General features: G+C 45.0%; 1 protein-coding gene across 2 annotated transcripts in view; it reads left to right on the top strand.

Moving 5' to 3' along the window:
- The window catches only part of LOC138285763 (apoptosis-inducing factor 3-like), a 328,578-nt gene extending 301,356 nt beyond the window's left edge, over positions 1-27,222 (top strand). For both annotated transcript variants that reach the window (XM_069226119.1, XM_069226120.1), the window contains 2 exons: positions 846-950; positions 26,293-27,222. In XM_069226119.1, the coding sequence (XP_069082220.1) occupies positions 846-950; positions 26,293-26,326 (139 nt within the window). In that variant the 3' untranslated portion in view covers positions 26,327-27,222. The remainder of the gene's footprint in view (positions 1-845; positions 951-26,292) is intronic.
- The last annotated feature ends 527 nt before the right edge of the window (positions 27,223-27,749 follow it).

Raw genomic sequence — 27,749 nt, forward strand, 5'->3', positions numbered from 1 at the left:
ACAGTTAGTTTCTCTGTGTTCACCAGTCAAAAATGAATCAGACATCGCCAGCCATGATACCCGCGGGAGCCTAGGTTTTTGTGAGAGGCAAAATATGTTCACAGTCTGAATGTGCAACGCGCGTTACAGGGTGTTACAGAGGCCACAGCGTTTCCAGGTACTGCAGAACCACACTAGAGAATGTGACTGGTGTCAGCTCAGTACCCTGGTGGCCAGGGTTAGAAGAGGGAAATTCTGTTAGGGGTGGCTCCTGGGCTGAGCTGTAACATAGTAACATAATTGCTGTTTACTCAGCCCTGCGCAGAAGTGCTTTCCTAGGATACATACATCAGGGGCACTTCGCATGTTTACCATCAAACCTGAAAGCCAGAATTCACCTCAGGAGCTCTTGTTGCTTCTTTATGGTCACTGGGTTGTAGACAACCAGGTGAAAAACAAACAGTGGGGACTTTTCAAAGGAAAAATACACAAAATGCATTGAAACTGCTGCATTAAACCGCTCCTGACTTTGGTCTGACGATATTTACACATGTTCTGGACACAACAACGTGGAAATAGTGTGTCTTTTATTGTGCGTATAACCTGTGTGCCCTGGTCTGAATGTGTGTCTGAGGCCCCTTGTTTTGCGTTCTTTATGTGGCTACACACATGCGTGTCATTATACATTCATGTGCGTGCGTGCGTGCGTGTGTGGGGGTGAGGGAAGATGTCTGTGTGCATGCGCACGGGTGTATGCAAGTGCCCATTTGTAATATATTATCCCCTGTCCAGAATTTAGTGGTGTTTGTAATTAGAGGGACTGCACACTTTCCAGCCCTCTCATATTACCCTCTTGGCTATTCAAGGGATGACGTCGTGGTTGCAGTTGCCAGTATGAACTTTGACCCCGCAGTGTCTCAAGTTGCCGAAATGCTGCTCTCCGGAAGGAGGATCTCTAAAGAAGAAGCCCAGTAAGTAATACCTTATTTTACCTATTGCTTGCTGTCAGTCCTAAGGCTTGGTCCTCTTTAAATTGGTAATGTTCCTACATCCAGCTAGCCGCTCTCATGTCCTCCACTTCGACATAAACAAAGTGCGAGTCACCCCTCCCAGGATACAAACCCGCATGTTTCACTAGTTTATTTCAGCAGCGTTTTATATGGGTTCAAACTTGTCGCCTTTTGGTAACTTTTGAGCACTTCTGGTAAGCACAGATCTGACCTATGGTCAGCTGGTCTTGAGGATAAAAGTGGCTTTTCTGCCCAAGGTGGTGACTCTTTTTCATCTGGGGCAAACTGTTACTCTTCCCCTCTATTTTCGCCCATGCTATCTCTCCAAGGAGGAGGAGCGATTACACTGGGCTGCATCCTTGAAGAGCAATCCGTGACTACATGGATCGAACCAGCGAGACCAGGTCTGATGATTAGCTCTTTGCTAGGTATGTAGGTCGAAGGAAAGGCAAGGTTGCCAAGAGTAAACCAACTGAGGAATCCTCGATCGCTCCACCAGAGCAAAGTCTTCAACATTGCCACTTGCCAGGGGTGTCCTTGTGGCTGAAACTTGTAATTCAGCAAATGATTATCTCTTCACTTTCGCTACGCAGTATTGCTGGACTTGCAGGTGAGAACAGATGGACATTTCACATGGTCTGTGCTCCAGGATTTCCTTGTCTGACCATTCCTTCAGTCCCACCTTCTAGGAGGAGGTACAGCTTTGTTACCTATTCAAAAGGTGAGAAACCTGCAGTTTGAAGTATCCATAAGAACAAAAAGTTACTTCCAGTAACAATCTTTTTTAGTGGATACTCGAGTTGCAGATGCTCAACGATCCTGCCCTCCTCCGCTGTTCTGAAGAATAGTCTTGGGCATCTGAATAATAAGATTCCAGCCATGATTAACCTGACATTTTTTCTTGTTTCTGCCTCCAAGGCACGAGAACAACAGATGGTGAGCTGACTTTGTTTTAGGTAGATGCTATATATTGCTTCATTGACATCACACCTGCCTTGCTTTCTAGCTCTTGGTTGGAACTAGCTAGCAGTGGTGGTTTCTCCGTGAGGGCGGGGAGCGTCACCCATCCCCCCACCAGACCCATGGGTGAAAAAAATAAAATAGTAATAAAATGATTTCATTGCTTTTTACCAATGTGCGCACGTGGTACTCCCAAACCAAGAGACATGTGAGGCGTGTCCTCTGCTGCCGATTGGCAGCATGGATGCTTGTAGTGCTTTCCTCTTATCTAGTTTTTAAGCACTTACATAAAACACCAGAAATGCACTTCTGAGTTCAAAGAAGACTTTTATTTTGTTAATTCTTCCCCAACCGCAATTTTTATGTTGACGAATTAGTTAGTAGCTTTCAAGCACACGTTAATGCACAGTTTGCAATATACACAGCAGGTTATATTTATAAGATATTGAATGCAAAGCAAAACAAATACTTCACCGTGTGGGAAACTATTTACAGCTTCATCTTTCTAGGGTCTGCAAGCTGATGACTCCCGGTCAGCTGCAAGAAAGAGATTCGGATCTGCCTGACTTCGTGCTGGAGCTTGGCGCCAGCTGCCAGCATTCCCGTGTGGGTAGATGAATCTCTTTCTTGCAGCTGACCGGGAGTCATCAGCTTGCAGACCCTAGAAAGATGAAGCTGTAAATAGTTTCCCACACGGTGAAGTATTTGTTTTGCTTTGCATTCAATATCTTATAAATATAACCTGCTGTGTATATTGCAAACTGTGCATTAACGTGTGCTTGAAAGCTACTAATTCGTCAACATAAAAATTGCGGTTGGGGAAGAATTAACAAAATAAAAGTCTTCTTTGAACTCAGAAGTGCATTTCTGGTGTTTTATGTAAGTGCTTAAAAACTAGATAAGAGGAAAGCACTACAATGCTCCAAAGTGGGCATGTCAGTTTGGCCTGCTATCTTATGACGGCCGGTCAGACATGCGCACTTTGAAGCTCTTCAACATGAGCTGTCTTAGACAGCTGGGTGGAGAACAAGCACATGCCTCCAGGGCCTTAAGGAGCATCCGGCCAACCTGCTCCATCCAATCCTGGTGCTTCTCTCATGCTAGTTAATAGCGTGGGAGCAGCGTCCGAATTGGTTCTGGGAGCTCCATAGCAGACTGCAGTCTCAGAACACGGAGGGGGGCGTGCAGCAGTGGGCAAGTACCTTTTAGTTTTATCTTATTTATTGTAAATGTTAGTGTAGTGTTCTATTTTGGGCTTTTGGAGGGAGGTTTTTTTTTTTTTGAAGCAGTGGGGCACTTCGCTCACTTCACCACTTACTGTTGTTACAAGCCACCCCCGCTAGCTAGCCTACCAACCGGAGTAGGAGAGCTATGAAAAGTTTCCCTATCCAGAGTGGCGCCTGGAGATATTCAAAAGGTGAGGAATCTGCAGGTAGATAGACTATCCACCATGTTAGCAATGGTAAGTAATTGTTTCTCTTGCATGCCAAGCACGTCATGTTGGAGATGTGGCTGACAGGTTTGTAGTTTACAATTGTTGGGTATTTAGCTCACTGAGCCATCGTTCTGGTGTGCCATTAAAACCATTTTCTAATGTAGGTCCAGGACGGCACGTGTCCCCAAAGCAGGCCTACAGTGTAACGCAGTGGTTCCCAAACTTTTTTGATTCCCGGCTCCTTTGACCTATTGGCCGTGTTGGCCACGGCTCCCCGTTACGTTACTTTTTTTGGCTGGTGGGGGAACGTAATCCCAGCCTGTACCTGTACCTACACTATTTACCGTTTGTCTTCTTTATTCTCTCCTTCACGTTGCTGAAAACCATTTATTGGAAACAATTTTTGTTACAGGGATATTATTAATGGAACTTTGGCGCCCTCCGCTGGTCAGAATAATTAATGCAGGGTGTTTTTTTCCAATACCACGAGGAAAAGCTACCGATTCAAAGCACCTCCGAGTGGTTTCCAGACTGTGTGCGGCGCCCCTGGCTAGTTTTGACGGCGCACCAGGGAGCCGCGGCGCACAGTTTGGGAACCACTGGATTGTTCTCCTGATAGGCTAGTATCTAGAAAAGCAGAAAAACAACCATGGCAACTATCGGATCTGTAGATGCTTAGATCACAAGAGCAAGTCAGAGGCGATTGGGCTGGGCTGCGGTCAGTCACATACCGCGATAGGTAAAAAACTTGTAGGGCCAAAGTGAAGTCCGCCACAATTCAGACTGCAATCCGAGATGTGGCTGATTGTGCACCAGCGGCCCCTGCTGATCCTCCGAGCCAGCACCCGCACGCCGTTTAAATCTCAGGATGTTTCGTTGTGCCAGTTTGCCTCTAACCAGGGTCTGACCTGAGAGCGAGTCAGACTAATGCTGGATCCAATTCATGAGTCAGCTGCGCCACCACTTGGTGTATAAAGGGACGACACGCGTTACACAGAGACGAAGATCCCCGCCGAATATTTTCTGCCGAGCTCCAGAAGTCACTTTGCCACTGTGAAATCTAGTCGGCTCCGAGCCCTGCTGTCTGATACAGCTGCGCCTGGGACTAAACAAAAGAAAAGGCACTCCTGGCTGTCTGACGGGGTGGCCAACTTTCATTATCAATTCCTAGGACGTTGTAGGTGTGGAGACATCAGAAGACGTTCGTTGGGTGGCTCGGTGGCGGGGCCACTACGAGACGCGTAGAATATACTTGGGGGTTAATTCTGTACCGTCCTCCTCATTCGTACCCAGGCCATTTGAAAACATCTAGCTCAGCCGGATATTGAGCTTATCGATGGCGATTCCTGTTTATACTGTATTTGACTTCCAGTCCCTTTACTATCTCACGGAGCAGGCTTAGACTACTCGTTATTGGCACTTTTAGCGAGACAAGTTATCAAAATGAATAATTGTGTTATCCAAATAAAATTAAATAGCCGTAAACCGTGAAACAACAATGGTAAATATATCTACAACTGCTCCCACCTATTGCAACAGGACCCAAAGAAAAGGTATCGGTTTCCTCACATTAAAAAAAAAAAATGAAAATAATGGATAGCTTAGAAATAGACTTAGTACATGCGATAAATGAAGAAAGAAACTTGTCAGGATTCTTAACAAGGTGGGCAAGTCGCTGGCATGGGTAGACAACAGAGCCAGATATGATCTAGTTAGTAGGTACGTTTAAGCTATAGACCTAAAATACTGACATCTAATTTTGTTTTAACACATCATTTAAGTATGCCTGACATAAACACTATTCTAGAACTGGGAAGGCCCTTCAAAACAGTGACATTTCCCTGGAAGGGTAGTCCAGTGGCCTTGCCTTTAGAATCACTTGCTCCACAGTTTGGTCTAGTGGGCTAATCTGAAGCTGTGGAACCAGGTATCATTATTTTTAGTCCTAGACTCACTGGTTAGCCAGATTGTATGCGGTTGGGCAACCATTTATTGAGTTTACTTCCCTGCTTCTTTTTTGACAAGATTAGGAGTATTTTAATCCCCTGCGTCTCTTTTTTTAAAAAATTTTTTTTACAAGATTAGGAGTACTTACACTTTCTATAAAAGCTGCTCGGAAGCATGTGGTTCAAAAAACTGTACTGAATATTTTCTGTAGAAGGAAGTGTGCAGTGTCCAGTCCCATGATATATTCACCAGAATGTAATAGGGCTGTGCATATATAGCCTTTGGAGCAATGAGCAGTGTGCTGCAGTCTTGTGTCTCCTATTTCTTTGGCAAATCATTCTCTCCTTGTGCATATGCCTGCTGACTTGACAATCTATGAGTTATCTCTCTGGAACAGATTTAATAGAAGAAATAAACACTAGAAGCATATTCCCAGTACAGTGCCACAGCATGGGTTTATTCACACAGTCAGGGCTGGTTAATGTGAGACTGTTAACCTCCCTTAGTGTCTCTGATTAGGGAGCAGGGCAGGCGCCCAAATTGCAGAACAAACTGAAGGGCAGCTGTCCACCCTCGTGTCTGCTTTCCAAACAGGTACTGACAGCTGCTGCAGGTGTTGCCCAGTCTATTTTTCAAACCCCAGGTATTTCAAAGATATTTATAACAATCAAGGTAGCATACCGTTAAGTCATGACAGTGTTTGCAGTATAATATAGATGTAGATATTTAACAACAGAAAATTAAACGGATAATATTTATTCAATTTTACGTGTGTGGATTAATATTAGTGTACATCAGATACATCAAAAGATCCAAAACAGCCAAAAGCAACACAGGTTTTATCCTTGCTTTTGGTAATTTTTTAATTCTCAGTCTTAATTGTCCAAAGACTGGGGATCAATTAAGGTTCATGCAAGTGTAGTTCTTAGGTAGAATTTCTCTTCTTCATTTGCATCTTTTAGGTTACTGCAAGCTAGGCTTGTGCTGATGGTGAATGCAAGAAAGTAGTATCTTCACACTTTTACAGTCCTCTTAAAATAGAAAATCCACGTTTGGTGTGATGCAGTAACATAGATAGTCATCACACATTTTAGCTTGATAATAAACACATGGAGTGCAAGGAGACAAGGCATCTACAAAGAGGAGCGTGCCTCTGATCATTTTCGAAATTAAATGTCCTGGTGGTCCTTGTATGGGCGAGCATGAAGTGTGGCCCTTTGCCCCTCACAGGCACCAGCAGGAACAGACTCTTTGGTGTTGTCCAGTTGCCGAAGCACACCTGGGCTAAGGCATCCAGCGTAAGCTTGCTTTAAAGGGGCTGTTCTCCTGCAGGGCTTCAGTTGAAAGTATGTTGGGATGGAAAGTCTCCTACTACATGACTGGAGACTGTTCCTCAGACCTATGTTGTTTCCAGTCTGTGCTTTTCTCTCACCCCTCACGACAGGCACCCAAAGTGCACCCCTCTTTGAAGGAGTGATTACTGTCCTCTGTCATTAGGAATTGTGGGGCTGGTGATTACAGTATATTTTGTAGCGAAGAGACCGGCATTTTGACCTAATTTTGCATAGCAAACCAAAACGGTAGAGAGCTTTGTGGTAGTCTGGCTAGGTCTCTGCTGGGCTGAGATTATTTATCTTTACACTCACTCCCATCCTGCTCTACAGGGTTAGTGTCCTGGGGTTGGTGTGGTGTATGCGTTTCTGGCAAGTGGAGGAGGGAGGAGGATGACAGATTCTACCATTTGAAATTGCCTTCGTGTCCCCCACCAGCGTGCTCTCGGACAGTTCCTGACCCCTCTTCTTGCCTGATTGGTTGTCACAAAAATGGGGTCTTCTGTCTGAGCTGAATCCACTTCTACACCTCGTCTGGTTGAAAGCGGCTCAGGGGGAAGGCTGTTAGCCATTCCCCTGCTATGAGCTGATCCTGCAGTGGCCACATAGTATTAGTTTGGAGGAGCCCTCTAAAAGTTAGGATTATGCAGTACTTTGTTCCATAATCCCTCTTGACTAAGGACAGAGATGTTCACTAGTACAACTGAGGAAATATTTTTCGAGACAGAGGCTTCCAAGTGCTACTAGACTAAGCACTAATTTTAGGTGAAAATTCCCGCCATAACCCTTGAAAGACTGCACCCTGCAGAGCCTTCTTGCAAAAAGGAGTTAATCAGCGCAGCTGCCTGAGTACCTTTGATGCTGTTGTGAGGTCGGCATCACTCCAGTATAAGAACTCTCCCAGCTGCTGCACAGAAGGAAGAATCACCAATATCTGTCTGCATTGCATGGAGTAAGGATCGAGACCTGCATCATGGTTGGCAAGTCGTCTTGTCCTCTGACCCTGATAGGGCTACAGTTGCCTCAAGGAGCCTTGAGGACCCCCTCAATTCTTACTCTAGAGAAGTCATAGCTGGGTGAGGTGTCACTAAATATTTTACTGCAAAGTGCATTTAAATATATTGAACAGTTGTGGTGATGTCAGCATTTGAAAGCCAGGTGCTTAAAGTGCAGCTGCCCCTCAGCTGCCAGAGTCCATGTCCCTGAAGGTAGAAACACCGTGAGCAAAACCCAACCACAGCTGGTGGTTTCAAAGATCTAGCTCTTTTAACTAAAACTCTCAGAAGCGCGAGTGTTCCACAGGGTGGCCTCTGGAATCTGCTTTAGTCCCCCAACATCCACAGCTGTAGTGACATGGGGCTTTTAGTGGCACCAGTAGCTGCACCCTTTCATTTCCCCCTTTTGTGTCTCATTGACATTGTCTGGCCTGTGTATGCTGTTCTGGTCACTTTTGGGAGCTATACATCAGAATCTGAGAAGTTTCTGGGCAAAGGCACAGAACGTTTTAACATCTTGCAACTCTTTCAAGTGGTCTATGATCCTGACTCAAGTGAAATGCATTGATACATACCCTTTTAAGGAGTAGCGACTGGAGTAGGTGACCACAGAACTCAAACTAGTGAAAAGAAAGCTTGTGTATTGTGCTTTTGACTGTCCGCTCTGCAGACATTTTTTACAGATCCACAGTGGTGTGCTTTCCCAGTGTTCTGGATGAGTAGGTCACACTGCTATCTGAAATGAGCTCTGGACTGCTCTGCCTCACTAGCATTGTCAAGCTAAAGGGAAGCATTTGATAATTCGAGTTGGGGACCAGTAGCATCAAGGCCGCAAGGCACCAGTGATAAACTGCAGTTATCAGAGATGAAGCCCAGTGACTTCTGACTGTCCTAAGAACATCAGAGCTAGCAGTAGATAGGATGTTCTGTGGAAGGCCCATTCAGGTTGAGGACAGGCAGCAGGCAACTTGACCCTGTGATGGCTGCCCATCATCATGCTCTTGATCGTTAAGTGCAGGTGAGGAGCATTAAGTGGGTTACTACCAAGTAGTGTTAAGACCACTATGTCGGGGCCAAATGTTACAATGGGTGACCAACAGGCATCATACCATGGATGCCCACAATTTGCCTAGAATTTCAACCATTCAGCCAGGGCCAGCATTTCACATTTAACCAGGGAGGGAAATTATCTTAATTCGATGGATTACTGCAAGTTGGCAAGATTTCCCATCATTATGGAAGGACCAAAACATTACCAGCTGGCACAATACTTACCCGCACTCCTAATGCATGCATCTACACACACACACACACCCTCCCGGTGCCCACCCCCAATGCACGGCAGGGGGAAGAGCTCAGGCCAGGCCATGTGTCAAACGCCATGTGCAGCAGGGGGTTGGCCATACCTGAGGTTGACTGTCTGCAGGGAGTTGGGCACAGGGTGGCGAACCAAGCATGGCCTAAAGCTATGCTCAGTGAGGGAGTAGGGAGAATATGATTACAAAAAACACAGTAAATCACTTTAAAAATCTGCAGCCAGGTCAGTGCCCAACCACCCCCGGAAGGCTATCCCCACAGGCCACGACCCCACATAATCTTTGTTTATTTGTGTAATTTTTTTAATGGTACTGCAGCTGAAGTGCCAACCGCAGTAGACCTTCACTTGCATGCTCTCGCTGTAGCATGCCTCCCACTGTCCCATGGGCAGTATTATATGGGCAAGGGGCGCACTAGGTCGGGAGGGAGTATCAGGGTTTCTAGTTGGAGCACCGCAGGATCCACAGTACAATTTTTATTATTTTTATTTATTTTTTGCCCCTGGCACCAAAGGTGTGCCCCCCAGATGTGATAGGGAATCAGGGTACCCCTATTCTGCCTCCTTATATGTTTTTTTAAACTTGCTTTGGGACACAGGGACCACATCCTGGAATGGTGACTGAAACATTGTTACTCATGTAGCCCCTAGCCAATCACATTGCTTGGTCCTGTGCGACTGAAATGACCAGCAGGGATTTAAAAAACCCTCTGCCAATCTATTTTTTTAAATTAGGGTAACACAAGAATCCCTCGGAACGAACTGTCCAGATATGTCTATAATTTGAACCCATTCATGATCACCCTGTGCACCTTGTTAAAGACAAATTTCTTGAAGGTGGCTAAACGGGTTTACACCAAAACCAAAAACACACTTTCTGTGTGAAGCTCTAACATTCTGCTAAATTTGGTGTAATTTTGTTCAGCTCTTTTTTCCATATTGCTTTCCAACATTCTCTAAGACTCAACATGGGGAAAAAAACATTTGGGACCCCCTTTTTCTTGGCCCCCGCTTGCCCCCAAAAGTTTGCAGGAGGGAGCTAAGGTAGACAAACTGTTGTTTTGGGAAACAGGGCCAAAAAAGAAACACGCTTCCTGTGGAAACTCTGATCAAACTATAACTAGGCAACTGCCTCTGTAAAAAATATATAAATATATCTAGACTCAAATAGTGACTCAGAGATGGACTCGCCAAAGTATAAAAATATAATTTCACTACAGCTTTTTGGCTTCTGCCTTCCTCTGGTAGTACAAGATTGTTTGCTCAGTGTTTGCACAGCTGACACTGCTGGATTTCAGAAATCTAAGTAGCTATAATAAGGACCAGGTTTCCAAAGGAATTGTTTTTTTTGATTTGCTGGTAACTTTGGCACCTTTTGACAGACGTTCACAAACTTTCTGGAAAAAAAAGAAAAGTTTCATCCACCTCAGCTAATTCCTGGAAATATTCAGGGTGATCTGTCTAGTGGCAGCTGAGAAATAGGGGAGTTCCAAAGTGAATTTTTCCCATGGGGTTTCCCATAGGAATTTTGGGCAGCACTACATCAAAAACTGCTGAATGGAATTACACAGAAAGCTAGATCTTTACCGAAAAAACATGCTTTTTGTGATTTGATATGTCTGAATAGTTTTTCAGAGCTTAAGATTCAAAATGTATACATAATAGGAGACGTGGTAGTACCACAGGACCTAAAGATCATAAGATAAGATCTGATTGGCTGCCTCACGACAACAAAGATATTTGGGAGCCATTTTAGGACTTGGGGACCCCCCCCATGCCCTTCTGGGAGGTCAGATACTGCGGTAGTACTGCACAATACATTTTTATAAAGAGATGTGAGCTCCTGCCCTTTCCAATTAGAACCCAGCCAGGGTTGGCTTCCCTGCCAGTGTGGTCAACACATTGTGAAAATATAAAATAATTTAAAAAAAAGTAAGGAAGTGGGGGCATGTGCCTGCCCCCCTCCCTGAGCCACCTAACTGTCCCGGGGATCCCATCCTCCAGGGTCCGATGACCGGCAGTGTCCCTGGGACCACATCTTCTCAGACAGTATGTTGTTCTCTACCCGCGAGAGCACGGGTAGGGAACACAAAGGTATTTCCTCTCCCGCACTCTCCCAGGCAAGGAACATAGGTTTGCTCTCACTCAGTGGAAGCAAAAACAAAAATTGCTCCTGCCAGGAAGAAGCAAACTAATGCAGGTGACATTTGCCTGCACCCAGGATGGGTGATGGCAGGGCAGCCAGTAGGGCCACAAGGGCCATAGCCCCCCCCTTGCAGCCCTCAGCGGCTGTGGATGTTGATTGCCCCAGGTGGGACTGGGGCAACCATGAATCAAAAAAGGATTGGTGGCTCCCATCTGCATCCAGGATGGCCGGCAGGGCTGGGAGGGCTATGGGCCTCCACTCCTGGCCCCCAACATTGGTTAAAACTGCTGGGTGCCCCTATTGGGCCACTTTAAACTTTAAAAATCACTGAAATTCACCAACTAAAGTTAACTCAAGGAAATATGACTTGCACCCCGTCATGCAAAGTGTTGTCATGATGTAATTTCAGATGGCATCACTGATAATATCAATAATGTGATAGAACGTGTCAGGAATGAAGTAATATGTGAGGTCATAAGCAGTGAATGGTGAGGGCATGAATTATAGTTCGTTGAGTTTACTATAATCGGTATAATTGTTTTAGAGTTTAAAATGTAAAGTTCAACTGACATTTTACCCTAACTATAGTGTCACTTTAACCTTTGTTTTTTTCAGTGAATTTCTACTTTTTTTTTTAAACATGAAGAAATATTTTATCATCATACTTAAGTTGCTCTACCTTGCCCCTTGCACGGCCCAATGAGGTGACAGCAAGGCCTGGTGTGTGCCCAGCCCCTGATCCCAATCCCCGCATGCAGGCAGCCAATCCTGCACTACACTTGAAACTCCCTGGGTGGCCATTGCTGGTCAACAACCCATAGACCCCCACTCAAATTTTCTTTATTTATTTTTGGTACAGTAATCTAGCAGTAGTTTTTCGGTAGTCTTGTAAGTCCGCTGCAATGAAAAAAAAATTTTTTTCCACTTTTACTCCCCGCAAGGGCTAGGAGGTCAGGGTACCCCTACCCTGCTGTTTTTTATTTGTTTTTGTTTTTGTTTGTACTTTCAGGACATAGTGATAGAGTCCTAAAATGGGAGCCACAACATTTCATGTTGCAGCCACCAGTCACAGACCTCAGCCCCATAGGACGAGTCTTAGTCCAGTGGATCCAACCAATCAGTATGCTTCATTTGCCATTTAGTACCTCAGTACTCCAACTGTAGTACTGTTTCAGTAAGTACCTACACATTTTGAAGCTTAATTTCTCTCAAATAACTGAATGAATTTACACAAAATCAAGAAAAGCTCACTTTCTGGATAAAGATCTAGCTTTGTGCCAAATTTGTTGTAATTCCGTTCATCCAATTTGGCTGTAGAGTGGTCTAAAGTTCCTGTGGGAAAAAGCATTGGGAAAACACGTTTTGGTACCCCACTTTTTCTCGTCCCCTGCTTGACAGATCTTCTGAAGCTTTCCAGGAAGGAGCTGACATGGATGAAATGATTTTGCTGAAGGTTTCTTAAAGATTTGTTAAACAGCACCAAGGTTATTGGCAAGTCAAAAAATCACTTGGTACACACACACACAAGAGGGGGAGAAGGGGATAAGTGTCTCAGGGAGGAGGCAGGTGAAAGAACTGCTTCCAGAGAGGTGGTGGACGAGAGAAGTGCTTTAATGTAGGGGGAAAAGGGAAGAAGTTTCTTTGGCTGTGAGTCAGGGAAAGGGGTAGAGGGATAATGTGCCCCAGGCAGTCACTAGGAGGAAATTATATGGGAGAAGTTGCTTGCCAGGGTCTTATGTGAAGGAGCAGAGCGGAGAAGGACATTGGAGAAATGATTTTGAAGAGGGGAGGGAGACGAGAGGTGTGATAGAAAGCTGGGAAGAAGAGTCAGATAAGTTTGTGGGCTGTAGTAGTTCCTGCTAGTGAGTAACGCTCTTTCAGGATGATGTTTATTGGGCATTTTGTTCCCCTTCTTCGGAGGGCTAGGAGGTGAACTCTTTTTCTTTTTTTTTCCTTTTGCTATACTGGTTGAAGGTTTCCTAGATGTGTGTGGCAACAACATACTTCTTTTTTCAAAGCACCGTGCTATGGGTTGTTGTAGTAAATCCTTTAGTGATAGAAGAGAATGCAGCCTGGATAATCGTAGGAAGATTTTATAAAGACAAGGGTAACAGAAACTCCAACCACACCTGCAAGCAGCTCCTCTTGCTCCAACTGTCTAGAACCCAGGAGCATTCCAGATTTCCCAAGAGCTGGTGCAGGAGGGGTAACCAGGAGGGGTAACCAGACCATACCAACTACAATACCAACTACAATACATAACTCATATGAACTGTTGTCCTGGGAATAAAATATACCATACAATAAAAGATGACAAAATTTGACACATACAATACTACACCACCTTTCCCCTTTGAAAGACAAAAAGATTAAAATAAAAAGGAGGATAAAACAAAATATATATTTTTTTAACTTCACAACTCTATTAAGATTCCAAATACGTCCATCATCCACCTTAACCGCTCCCTTAAACAATTTGATAACTTTAAAAACTTTACTGTGGTGAGACTGTCCACTTCCTGTTTTACCCGGGAACCTGACCTTGACGGAATCACCCACATTAACATGTATTTCTTTCACAGACTTGCGCATATCATACATACGTTTTCTTTTCTTTTGACAACTCAAATACCTCCTTACAGCAATTTCTTTTTGCTTCTCATAGTCAAATTGCTTCTTTGCATAATCTTTAATCCATGATGGATCTATTTTAGTGTGAGGAACACGTTTCCTGAAGATGACAAAAGGAGATTGGCTGGTGCTGTTGTTAGGCGTAAATCTATAATCTTCAACTTTACGTCTAACCATACTCTCCCAATCCTCTCCAAACTGTTTAGCTAATTGAATGGTTTCTTTCAACGTTCTGTTATAACGTTCTACCATCCCATTTGTTTCAGGGTGATATAAAGCAATTCTTTTAATGAAGAATTCCCCTTTCCTTCAAAAATTCACACATTAATTTAGACGTGAATTGCACCCCATTATCAGATAAAATGTATCTTGGATTACCTTCCCTCCCAAACACCTCAGCCAAAATCTCATGTAGGTAAAGTCAACTTTGCCCCTAAGTCCATCATCATTGGTATTTTAACACCATCCACCTCCACAATATCGGTAGGATACTCACACAGATCATTGGAGATACAATTTACATCATTAACTATTTGGAGAATAAAACTTTTTTCATCATCATCCTCTTTATCACTGTCAACCTCCTTCACTTTCACTATCTTTTTCTCCAATGACTTACAGCACCTGGCAAAATGACCTTTTTTGCCACACTTCTTACACACCACATTAAAAGCAGGACAGTCTCTGCTGTTCGCTAAATGTGAAGCAGAATTGCATCTGAAACAAAGTAATCTCGCTTTTGTACTGGAATTTCCCTTAGGTTTAGTCTTGGCATCTAAGGATTGAATAGTATGAGTTACAATTTTCGATTTCCTTAGATTGTCAAAACAGGATTCAGAATGCTCAATCTGTTTAGCTACAATCAAAACCTCATCCAGAGTAGGGTCACCCTTTGACCACAGAGCTTCCCTTATTTTGTCGCTTCTGCACTCCAGCATGAATTGATCACGGATGCGTTAATCTAAATTGTCACCAAACTTGCATTAAGCTGCTAATTTACGTAAATTTGTCACGAAGTCCTCAACAGTTTCAGTATCGTTCTGTTTACATTTCTCAAAATAATACCTCTGAAGAATAATTGACACTTTAGGTAAGTAAAGTCTATCCAATTTAAGCAATGTAATCTCAAATTCATTTAAAGTAGTGTCTCCTTCTGCGTCATCAGGAGTATTGATTGAAGATAGAGTCTCCAAATTCTCCTGTCCTTCCGCTCCCAGACAATGTTGTAGAACAGAGGTCTTCCTGTCCGCTGATAAATTGCTGCCACAAACACAAATATAGGTAAGGAATACTTTTTTCCACTTGTTCCACGGAATAGGTGGATCTCCTGGTATTGACAGAAAAATCGGTGGCGGAGTAATATTTTTCATACTTCCAAAAACGGGACAGAGGATGTAGGAGAAGCAGTTAAAAAATACAACAGTATACTCAGATCTTAGATGGTGGCTTTAAAATTCAATTAAAATGGCTCAAAATGAATAAACAGCAGTCTTGTGTGAAAATTTGCAATGTGCAGAGGAGCCGCACTATCAGTTAACTTCTTTAAAGTTAGATACCTGAACTTGTTATATCTGAAAAATTGTCACTGAATTTGGCCGACGATGACAGTCACAAAATTTCCAATTGAAACCAGGCCACTGCTGCGAAGTACCAAGAGTATAGTTCTTAGATGTATAATATTTGTAAACAGCAGGGCGAGTTGAAAGGAAGCAGACAGTCACAGTGTTTCCAATTAAAATCAGACGCGTGCTGAAAACTAACTCTAGTATAATTTGTAATTGTATAATGTTTCTAAGTGGCAGAGTGCCCTGGGTGGAAGCAGGCTCGAGATGAAAATCACAAGCCACGCGTCCTGCAAATGAACAGAGCCGCGAGGAAAGCTTCACATAAGGCGCATGCTTTAAAATAACAGAGCCACGAGAGAAGCTCGAGCTTAAATAGCACGGCTATGAAGCAAACACGTGAGACGCTTGCGGTTGCTGGGAAACGGGACGCATCTCTAGGAGCAGACGCGTAGCTCCAGCGAAGAAAAATGGATTGTCAAAGCAACATGACGAATAGAGCCACGTGCAAGGAAAAACATTGTCACGGCAATGAAAAGAGTGCCGGTAGTGAAAAAATAATTTGTAGAAAGCCTCAAAAACACAGGATACTGAGTATACAAAAATCGGATAGAAAAATGAAGGACAAGTAAATAAATTTCACACTATCCACAATCACATTACCTTAGGGTGTGACACGAGCCATGATTGTGTTGAAGTTTCCACTAAATCCACAGTAGGTTCGAAGTCCAAATCGTCATAGGAAATCCTTTAGTAATAGAAGAGAATGCAGCCTGGATAATCGTAGGAAGATCTTTATTTTATAAAGACGAGGATAACAGAAACCCCAACCACACCTGCAAGCAGCTCCTCTTGCTCCAACTGTCTAGAACCCAGGAGCATTCCAGATTTCCCAAGAGCTAGTTCAGGAGGGGTAACCAGACCATACCAACTACAAAACATAACTCATATGAACTGTTGTCCTGGGAATAAAATATACCATACAATAAAAGATGACAAAATTTGACACATAAAATACTACAGTTGTTTCTTAAAATTAGAACATAATGTGTTGCCTCATGTCGCTGCTGCAGAACGCCATGGAGGCTAAACCTGTAATAGTCAAGAAAAATTAATAGATTTATTTGTATGGAACAATTCTTTTTTATTAGATTAGCCACGTAGAAGCATAACCGCCTCTTTTCAGCAGTACACAGCATCTCGCCTACAACCTTGTGGGATGACTGCGAGTTAGCGTAAAATAAGAATACAGCACTTTACACAGCCAGAGGCCTACAACCCTGGGCCCGGCGGCGATAGAGAGGCATAAAGTCAATACAAGAAACTCATCAAAGAATAAACCCCAAGAACCAAACCCTTCCCCGTCGCATTCTGTGCAGTCATTGAGTAAAACCAGGCTGCGTCATTGAGTTGCTGCAATTCCCTAGCCCCATCTACTCCCTGTCCCTGTGGTGCATCTGGGAGTAGACGTAAGACCCGGAGGTATGACAGGCAGGTCAGTTCTTGGAATTTGTGTGAGAGAAGGTTAATAAAGGGGGCCCACATGTCAGTGTATCTAGAAGGATCCGGATCTACAGCCATGGATATTTTCTCCATTCCTAAGACAAACCACAATCTGTGCAGCCATCGAGTATGGTGAGGGATGTGAGAAATGCCGCAATGTGAGAGTATGACCTGGTGGGCAGCGTTTAGAACCAGTGCCATCTGTTGTCCCACGTGTGAGTGTAGAGGGTATGTCATTGTATTAGGGAGCCCTAGTATTGTATATCCTGGAAATTGCTGTATGGAATCACAAAAGCACGGTCAATATTGTCAAGAACCTTGTCCCAGTATCGGGTAAGCTTGGGGCAATGACACAGTAAGTGTAGTAAGGTTCCAGTGTCGCCAAAGCCCCTCCAACACTCTGGGGCGCATGAGTTGCCCACTTTTGTAACCTCTCAGGGGTAAGCAATCTTATAGGCAGTTCAGTCCCCGCCATGCAGTGTGCTGTGTGGTGTACTCTATAGTATATATCAGCCAATCTTTGTTGGAGAGAGATCTACCCAGTTCCGCTTCCTAGTGCAGCTGACTTTTGGTCTTTGTCAGTGGCTGTTCTCCACCCAAAAGGTTTAATAAGTCACAGATCAATCGTCTATCATCCGTCTTAAGGATAAGCCACTTTTCAAAGGGGAGGAGTGCGTCCACCCCCAGTGCGAGTTGTGAGGCCTAGCGCCCAGTGGCAGAGCTGGAAGTATTGTACACGGTCTAGCCCTCCCCCTTGTGCCTTGGAGCAATATAACAAGTGTTTATGCAGGTGTGGTTTCTTACCCTCCCGTATAAAAATATTGATAGCCAGTTGCAGTGTATTTAATGCATTTGGTGGTGGGGTGGGGGGAAGTGTCTGGAATACGTGTAGGATGTGTGGGAGTATGGTAATCTTGACAACCACAATCCTGCCCATCCAGGACAGCTGAAGGCGGCCTCCTGCATCCAAGATCCGATGCGTCTGAGAGAGATGGTTAGAATAGTTTACGGTCAACGTTGTGTGGGCTGACTATGCAAGAACGATGCCCAGGTAGGGTAGGGTGTCCGGTGCCCATTCAAATGGATGCATGGATCGTAAGGCAGTTTCAAGTGCTGGGGAGACCGTCAGGGTGAGGATCTGCAATTGAATGATGGTTTTGAAGCCAGCTACCTCTCCAAACAAACTGAGCTTTTTGGTTAGGGCAGGGAGGGAGCTCAAGGAGTCCTTAATAGAAAGGATAACATTGTCCGCATACAGGCTAATCAGATGATGTGTACCTCCAAACGGGATGCCTCAAATGCCTGGGTTGCTTCTCAATCGTTGCGCAAGGGCGCCATATAAGGTGCAAATACGAAGGGGGCAGGGGAAAACCCTGTTGTGTACCCTCCTGAATCAGAAAGGGCATGGGCAGTGTGCCGTTAACTTTGACAGATGCCCTTGGAGCTGTATAAATGCTCCCAACCCATAATAGAAGTGCCTCCTGTCTTGTCCACTGTACCTTGTCTGTTAAGTGTAATATACGTTTGGTATTGTCACTCGCCTGCCGGGTCAGTATAAAGCACGGTTGGGCGTTGGGTCTCGCAACGTTTAATGTGCAGTTTTCACTTACCTGGTGCCCGGATCTAGGGCTTTCTCCTCTTCTTTCTTCTTCCTGGTGGAGCCATGATTTTTCCTTTCCCAGCATACCATTCTCGTTTCTTCCCCTTCCCTGCATGCATCTGTTCTCCTTACTAAAATGGTGCCTTTCCTATCTTGTTCTATAGCCCCTTTCCCAATCCAAGATGGCATTCCTACTTCTTCCTGCATGTCACTTCCTGCTAAGAGGTATATAAGGGGTTAGATTCTTCTTCTCTTTGCGTTGCAACACTTCTTCCTGTGGTGGTCACACTCTGGCTGGTTTTCTCTCTGATTCTAGTTTTTGCTCCTGTTTTTTCCCTGCCTTTCCAGTGATATGTTTTCCAGGCATTGAAGTTCTGATTTTCTCGTGTCCTTTTTTCCTGTTCCAGGGAATTCCTGTCTAGAGGTTTTTTCCCTTTGGGGTTTTTCCTCTGGGGCTCCTTCTGGAGGTCACGGACTGTGGTGGCGTACTATTGTCAGTAGCACCGTGGCTACCAGAAGGGGTCGCCCCTACCTCGGCCAGAGCAGGACTTACAAGAACCGAGGCCGCACATCATCACCACCTGATCAGGGCGGTAAGCGAAAAGTAAATCGTGACAACCCATTGCCCCACGTCAGCGCCATCCCCATCATCATCCCTGACTCTGACAAAGAGCCGGTCAGGTGTTGTCCAATGCCGGCACCAATAGGAGGCAGACTTTCTATGTTGGAGCCAGTGTCTTATTCGTATGACAGGCCTGGATTGGGAGACGAATGGGAGGGGTCTGCAGACCATTATGGGTACGAATTAGAAGATCGTGAGGACAACTGGTACGAAGATCTGGCAGATGCCAGCAGATGGGACACCTCTCCTGACACTGGCCAGGTCTTTCTCCCTAACGTGGCTACGGAGGGGGGTGCTTCTTGTGCAGTGGTGGTGCGGAGTGCGGCTAAGGTCCTAGACGTTATGCCACCCTCAGTTGCAGTCAAGAAAAACATCTTGACAGAGGTGCTTCAGCTGGGAGTTGACCCCACTGAACCACTACTCCCATTTAATGAAGTCTATACTGATGTCCTACTCGGGGTCTGGTCCAAGCCCTGCACAGGGGCTCCTCTGCATAAGACAATTGCTTGTTTCCATCGCCTCGCTCCAGGGGACCCCAGGTTCCTCACCCAGCACCCCACCCACAAGAGCTTGGTCGTGCAGGCCTCCATCTCAAAGTTAACCCTGGCATTTTTCCTACCACTACAGGACAGGTAATCCAAAAGGCTGAATACCTTTGTAAAGAGGATGTCCTCTTCTACTAGCCTGGCACTGTGGATGGTGAAGTGCCTCTTGGGCTAATACTCCCATACCATCTTGGACTCAGTTGTGCAAGGGCTGCCCATGGTACCGAAGGAGGCCCAGGCCATACTTTTTTAAGCAATTGCTGATGAAAGGGACACAGCCAAGGGTTCACCATATGATGTGGGCTAGAAAAACTGACTCGCTGGGCAGAGCAATTTCATTGTTGTTGGCACTCAAGCGCTGAGAACCACTGCCTTCTTATGGAATGTCCAAGCCTTGCTCATGGACATTCCCTTTGATGGCTCTCCATTGTTTGGAGAGAAGGCTGACTCTGCATTTGAGTGCTTTAAGGACAGCAGAGCTACAGCCAGGTCCTTGGGCCTTTCCATGGCCCCTTGCCAACCTCCATCCTCCTTCTGCACCTTTCGTCGCCATGGGGAGGGACTTCCAACCATGTTTTTAGATGCCCCACCACCCTGGCCAGCAAACTGCACAATCTTTTCGTGGCCGAGGGCGGTTCCAATGACCACGTGGACAGGCAGCCAGAGGTCATGCCAGTCCACTGTAAACTCCCCATCTTCCGGCAACTGCAGCCTCCAATCCCCTTTAGTATGCCCTCTGATCATCATGGGTTTCGAGTGGGGGCCAGGATACACCATCACCTTAACCACTGAAGGTCAATAACATGTGACCGTTGAATTTTGCAGTTAGTCCACAGGAGCTATTCCCTCTCTTTTGTGACCACCTGTACCCATACCACCTACGTGCGACAAGCTGACGGAGAACCACCTCTCCTTGATTTGTCAGGAAGTATTAGCTCTCTTGGCCAAGGGAGCTGTATAGAAGGTGCCAAAATCAGAAGCAGATCATGGTTGTTATTCCTGCTACTTTCTGGTGCTCAATTTTAGACCTGCGCTTTCTCAATCTTTTTCAGAAAAAAAGAGAAATTCAGAACGCTCAGGCTCGTGCAAGTCCTGCCTCCCCTTGACCCAAGAGACTGGATGGTATCGCTGAACTTACAGAGTGCTGATTGCCACATCCCCACCCTTCCTGTCGATAGGCATTACCTGTTGTTCACAATAGGCCAAGAGCACTTTTAGTTTGCCGTGCTCCCCTTCGGCCTTAGCTGCATCACCCTGGTATTCACGAAAGAGATGGCAGTGGTTGCAGCTCATCTTCAGAGGTCAGGGATTCCAGTCTTCCCCTGCCTCGATGATTGGCTTTTGAAGGCGGGCTCACCCAGGCAATCATCTCCTAAGTTCAGACTTCGACGAACCTTCTGCACTCGCTGGAGTTCAATATCAGTGAGCTAAAGTCATACCTGACTCCTTCTCAGACACTCCCTTTCAGCTGAGCTGTGCTGGATACAGAGCATTTTCAGGCCTACCCTCTAGAGTGGTTGGTCCAGGATATTCAGGCTATGATGCTGTTTAAGCCTCTATCCAGGATTTCAGTGAGACTGACTTTAGGACGTTGAGCCTCAATGCCTCGTGCATCCTTCTTGTGACACGTGCCCGATGGTATATGATGGCTCTGCAGTGAGACCTGAAGCTCTAGTGTGCACAGCATCAGGGAAATTTCTCCAACATGGTCCAGATCTCAGAAGGAACTGCAAAAGACCTACAGTGATGGCTAATCAACTGCGAATGGATCACTGGCAGACCACCTTTCCTTCCCCAACCAAAGCTGACTGTAGTGACAGATGCATCACTTCTGGACTGGGATGGTCATCTTAGAGAGGTGGCGGTCAGATGACTCTGGTCTCTGGCAGTCGGAACTCTACATCACCCTGATGGAGCACCGAGCGATCTAGCTGGCTTTGAAGGCCATTCTTTCTTCAGTTAGGGTAAGGCTAGTTCAGGTGTTCACAGACAACATCACTGCAATAAGGAATTGCAACAAACCGGGAAGAATGGGGTCTTGAACACTTTGTCAAGAGGCTCTGCACCTTTGGACAAGGTTGGGACGTCCGGGTATATCTCTGGAGGGTCAACGCCTGGCGAGCTCTGTGGATGCCAGGAGGGACAAACTCAGCAATGAATGCCTAGTGGATCACGAATGGCGTCTCCATCTGAAGATGGTGCAAGGTCTCTTCCAAGAATGGGGAGAACCTTGGTTGGATCTGTTCATTTCCATTGAAAATGCAAAATGTCAGCAGTTTTCTGAGCTAGAGTTTCCAAGGCAGCTGTCGCTTTGAGACACTTTTCATCTCAAGTGGAGATCAAGCCTCCTATAAGCTTTTCTGCCAAAGACACTCATCCCAGAGTTTTGAAGCAGATCAGGAATGACTGGGCCCAAGTAATTCTTGAGGCTCTGGTTTGGGCACAGAGAGTCTGATAACCCGGATTGTTAAGAATGAGCATGGTTCATATGATCAGGCTGCCTCTTCAGGAGGATCTTCTGTTGCAGCAATAGGGCAGGGTTCTGCACCCAAACCTGCAAATGCTTCGCCTTCACGTATGGAGATTGAATAGCAACAGTTGACAGCTTTCAACCTTCCACCCTAAGTCTGTAATGTTATTTTGGCAGCCAGGTGTCCCTCCACCAAAACAGTATATGCCTACCGTTGGAGCAAGTTTGTGGCATGATGTACAGACAGACAAGTTGACTCTTTCTATGCACCCCTTTTCCCAGGTTATATTGTTCATTCTTATGTTGGCCCAGTAGGGCTGTGCTCTGGGCACCTTAAAAGACTCTTTCAGACATCTTGGCCCCCAACACATATTCTTAACTGCACCCTTCATTATGCCTAAGTGAGACCTTCATTTAGTCCTCACATTTCTAATGTGCGCTCCTTTTGCGCTGTTACGCACCTGTCCCATCAGCTCCCTACCATGGTGGGGATAACATCTGCCTGGAGGGTCAGTGAGTTACAAGCCCTATCATCTCAGCCTCCGTACCTTACCATCTACCCAGGCAATCTGGACCTTTAGACTACAGTATTGTTCCTACCTAAGTCAGCCCTTTCAGGTAGGCTGGTCTATCACTCTACCAACCTTTTACATTCAGCCTCACTCCTCTAAAGAAGAGGGCAACTCTGTTGGCAGGACCCAAAAAGAGCATTGTCATTCTACCTTGACTGCACAAAAGAGTTCTGGGTGGATGATCAACTGGTAATGCGGTATGTCGGAGCAAAAAAATGGGAAGCGGTGCAGAAACATACCATCTCACAATGGATAGTGCTCTGCATCAAAATCTTCTACCTATGCATTGGCCAAAAAGCAACCTCCTAAAGGTTTATGATCTTATTCCAACAGAGCCAAGGCTATGACCACTGCGTTAGCTCACGGAGTATCTGTCCTGGATAACTGTCAGGCAGCTACGTGGGCTTCTCTGCAGACATTTATGAAGCACTGCTGCCTGGACAGTCAGGTCTGGTGAGATGGACATTTTGCCCATTCAGTCCTGCAGGATTTTCTTTTTTTTTTTTAATGCCTTTATTTGGTTTTGCAATACATAAGGTACATGCATTATTAATGGTGGTACAGAGGGCAGAATATCACATATCAAACATTCAACAGCATAACAGAACAAATGCAAAGACATAATGGACACAGCAACATTTGCAGCTCCAGCCAGCAGGCCACCATTTAAATGAACGTAAGGAGCAGTGTTACATGATTGCAAATAATGTTTGGGTGAGCAGATCAATACAGGCACTATGGCCCTCCACAGTTCAAAATCGCTTTAAAGCTTATCAGTTCTGTCCAGGGATGTTCTGATCCCCTCCGCTTTTGTTCATTCTGCCATCTTGTGTATTGATCTGTGAATTTTCATGGCCTTCGGGCTCACCCAACTGACTGCCACACAGTGCTTTGCTACCAGAAGTGTAAGGTTCACAAATCTGTTTTTAACTTTATATTTGGTATTGATAATATCAATACCTAATAAGCACACTGGTGAGGTAATTGGTACTGTTAGTGACAAGTGTTCCAAGTACAGGGCTAACACTGTCCCCCAGAATGCAGCAGTTTAGGACATTCCCTGACCAAATGGTAATATGTAGCCTTCGGGGCGCTGCACTTGTGGCAGCGGCTTGGAGCATTAGGTTTTAAGCAGTGTAGCATCAGGGCTCGAAAAATCTACTCGAGGACTCGCTATGGCGAGTTGTATTTTTTTAGGTCCAGCTATTTTTAGATTCCACTCGACCCTTCTGGCTAGTGGACAAAGAAGAGGTGTTCTGTTCAGTAAAAAACTGAATTGGCAATTAAGATGCCTTTAAATCTTATTCTTGTCACATTTGCTCTGTGTTCAGAGACGGAGGTCAAAAGTCAGTTTGTCTTCTTGCAATGCAAATACTTTTCCTTGTGCCTGCAGAGTTCCAGGATTTTGTAAGGTGAACTGTCTGGCCTATGTGAAATGAAAGGCTTTTGGTACCAGATTTTTCCTAACACACAACATTTATATAACTAAGTCAACTTTACAAACATTTCAAAATATATTTCAGTAGCTGAGAAAGACCATTTTTTTGTACTTCTGAGTGATTAAAAAATATTTTAATAGGATGAAAAAAAGTCAGAACACTTTACTTGGTGATGTGCAAATGATAAATGTTTTCTGAAACCCAATTTTCACAGATTATTGTTGATACACTATATAGTTTTACCAGTTAAGCGGCAACTTATTAGGAAGGTTTTTGGACATTTCTTGGAAATTTACTGTCTGTAAATGACAGTGCGCTACCACATCATGCTTTAGTAATATATTTATTTAAAGTGAGTGTTTAAACATAACCTGAGAAACACTCCTGCCCTGATGACAAAGCTATTAGTAAACTAAGCGGCAAGTCAAGCATGGATTATATGTACCCTATATGTGGGCTAGATTTAGTATACATGGAGCAAACGTTTAGTGTATTTAATCAAACAAAAGAAGATTTTTACAGCAGAAATGTTGAACTCACATATTTGAAGGTGCACTCATATGTAAGAATGAAGAAAATGGCAACTGTAAAATACAATAATTGCCCAGGATCATAGAATTTGCATCCCCTGTCCGGGTCAAGTACACTAGTTAGGTTGAGTAGATTATTCAAGCTACTCGACCTGCAGGTCTAGTAACATTTTTATGATTTTTCGAAGCCTGAGCGTCCCAGGGGTTATATATGTGCGGTATACATAATTAAAGTGGAGTAAACTAAATCTAGAATTGCTTGATATTGCCTATGTAAATAGAAGAGTTTGTCTCCATTGTGTGTCTGAGAAGGCCAGATCGCAGTCTGCCTCCCACTTCTCCCTCAAGTGCAGTGGGTGTTTGTGTGTGTCCTCTTGGAGAGTTGAATATAAGCGTGTGATGATTCCGCTACCTCAATCCACTTGCAGACATAGGGGGTTATTCTAACTTTGGAGGAGGTGTTAATCCGTCCCAAAAGTGACGGAAAAGTGACGGATTTACCACCAGCCGTATTACGAGTCCATTATATCCTATGGAACTCGTAATACGGCTGGTGGTATATCAGTCACTTTACCGTCACTTTTGGGACGGATTAACACTCCTCCAAAGTTAGAATAACCCCCATAGTGTCGCGGATTGTGTTGGGATCACCCGAGTGTCTCTCCAAATGTCATCCATTGTTCCCTTAATACCGTTATACTGCAGGTACTGTCCATGTGATATTTGAAAGTGTGTCTTGCCGGTCTCAAAGGAGGTCTTGGTCTTTGTCTCCCACAGGTCAGCTAACATGGGGCAGTCCCCTGCCTCCACTCAGACACATCTATGGTACTTTCCAGGAAGCCAAAATCCGGCACACACAAAAATGACAAATCTGCGGCGTACGAGACACGGCTCCCCCAGCGCTCACAGTACTTTTGCCATATGAGCACCATATCCCGCACTAAAAGGGGCACCATGAGTATTTGCTTAGGCAGATCCTCCCCCCCAGCCAAGCCCTGCAATAGCCTGACATCATACAGGACTTTGTAGTTTAATACGTGTCACAGCCCTACCTCCCGGGAAGTACTGCGTGGGTACATATTCTAAGGTAAAGAAATCTGAGGCATGAATCTCTGTCAGATGATCAAGTGACTTACCTTCAGTAACACCTTATCTGGTAGAGAGACTGTCTAGCCAAAGATTTCTTACTGACCCACTCATCCTCTCTGCACTGCGAACGGATTTCAGAGTGAAGGGCTGTTTCCCTTTTAAGGGCCCTCGATTCACACACCAGTGGTAAGTGTTCTTCATGTCTCCGTGATTCTGGCGTTGAAAGTCACGAAAAGAAACTGACATCAGTGCACTGAGGTAGCTTCTATATAGGCAACGCGCATGTCACTTTTGGCACAGATAATGCCGACGACACCACGTGGAGCAGAACACCGCCACGTATTGGTGCGCAGAGGTACCGCTCATGAAAAAAATTCCAGATCTAGCATGATGCCTGGGGAGTATTCTAAGGTAAGGAATCTGCAGCTACATGGAGTCTCTACCAGATAAGATGTTACCAAAGGTAAGTAACTTGTTCTTTGTGCATCAATGACATTCTGGCACTCTCTTGCTGAGGCTGCCCTAGACGACAGCTTTAGAATTGCCATAGAGTCAGCATCACTAAATGCATGAAAACGTTGACAGTATATATGATTCTGTTTTTGTTGCAGGTCTGAGGATCTGAGCTGGCTGAAGAAACCCTAAGCAGAGCCATCTCCTTCATGTCAGCGGATTGTCCTCAAGGTGTTACATCAATTCATGCATTGTGTGACCCACAAATTTCCTGGTTCCCTAATGGCAGCTCCATCACTTTCTCTTTGGCTTTTGACAGTTCTCAACTCTGGTACCAGCTCTATCATCTACACTTTGCACTTAAAGCAACTCCTCAGGTGCCTGCAACTTTCTGTCCTTTGAACCTTACAGATCTTGACTTCCATTGCTAGCATGTGCACTTCGACCTTTACAACTGTAAACCTAAATGCCATGTCCATGATCTTCCAGCCTATAAACCAACACTCCATCTCTGATACCTTCCCCATAATCCTGTTGCTTGCCATTTACATCCTTTTCACTTCAGTGGCGAATCCATGACACTGGTGAGCACCATCATCCTGCCCTCAGATCTTTCCATCTCTCCCATTCTTCCTTCAGCTCTCTTTGTCTTCCAGTTTTCTTTCTCCCCTTTGAACTGTGCACATATTTTCCTGTGAGGTGATCATCCTGTCTGACCTTTTCTGTCTTCACAACCTAACTTCGAGCCTTCCCACGTCAATTATCCTGCATTAAATTCTGCCATTCTCCAAACTCCTGTGTGCGCTCCTATCAGAATGCTGTCTTCAACATCTTATGCCCAACAGGTGCAGTCCCCATACTCCTACTCTCAAGTCTTAAGGTCCCTGTCCTTTTGTTCTCGCTCCCCCTTCAATTTTAAACCATCCCATTCCCAAGAGTGACCCGACTTCTCCTTTGCTGGAGTCTACTCACTTCTTCTAGCCTCGTCATTATTAACATATCGCCTTCCTTTGAGCCTTCGGATGTGATGAGCTGTCAGTTATAAGCCTAAGCAGAAAAAAACATTAATAAAAGCTACAGACATTAAACATGGTGCGTGCATGTGTTTTTGGAAAAATTTTATTTAGATCTGTGTGTGCGTCCTTACAGTCCTAAATTCGGAATAAAACTGGTATAAATCCAAACAAGGGGTTCAAGAGCCTCAAGAAACGAGTTGCACAGAGTGGACCTTTGCTGGTGGTACAAACGAGGAGGGAAGGAGTGAAATGCAGGGAGCTGCAGGGACGCCCCCCTGCAAGGGCTGGTGGTGTTTGATGAGGGAGGCCCTTACCTCCGGGTCTGAGGCGGGCGCATCATGCCGGACTTCTTGCACCAACACCTTTATCCCAGAGATAGCCGGGTCGTAATCCCTCTGCCCAGTCAGCAGAACTACCCAGAGAAGCGCCTCCATCTTCCTATATCCATGACGAGCATGAATACGGAAATGCTGAAAAACTGCATTTTCCTAAAGTACAGGGTTTCATTTTCAGAAACAAGAAACGTGCACTGTTTATGGTATTTCTCAATCCTGGCTGATGTTCCCTCTAGGTCCAAACAATTCTTGGTTTTTAGGTGC

Source organism: Pleurodeles waltl, chromosome 3_1 (assembly GCF_031143425.1).
Source record: "Pleurodeles waltl isolate 20211129_DDA chromosome 3_1, aPleWal1.hap1.20221129, whole genome shotgun sequence".
Lineage (NCBI taxonomy): Eukaryota > Metazoa > Chordata > Amphibia > Caudata > Salamandridae > Pleurodeles > Pleurodeles waltl.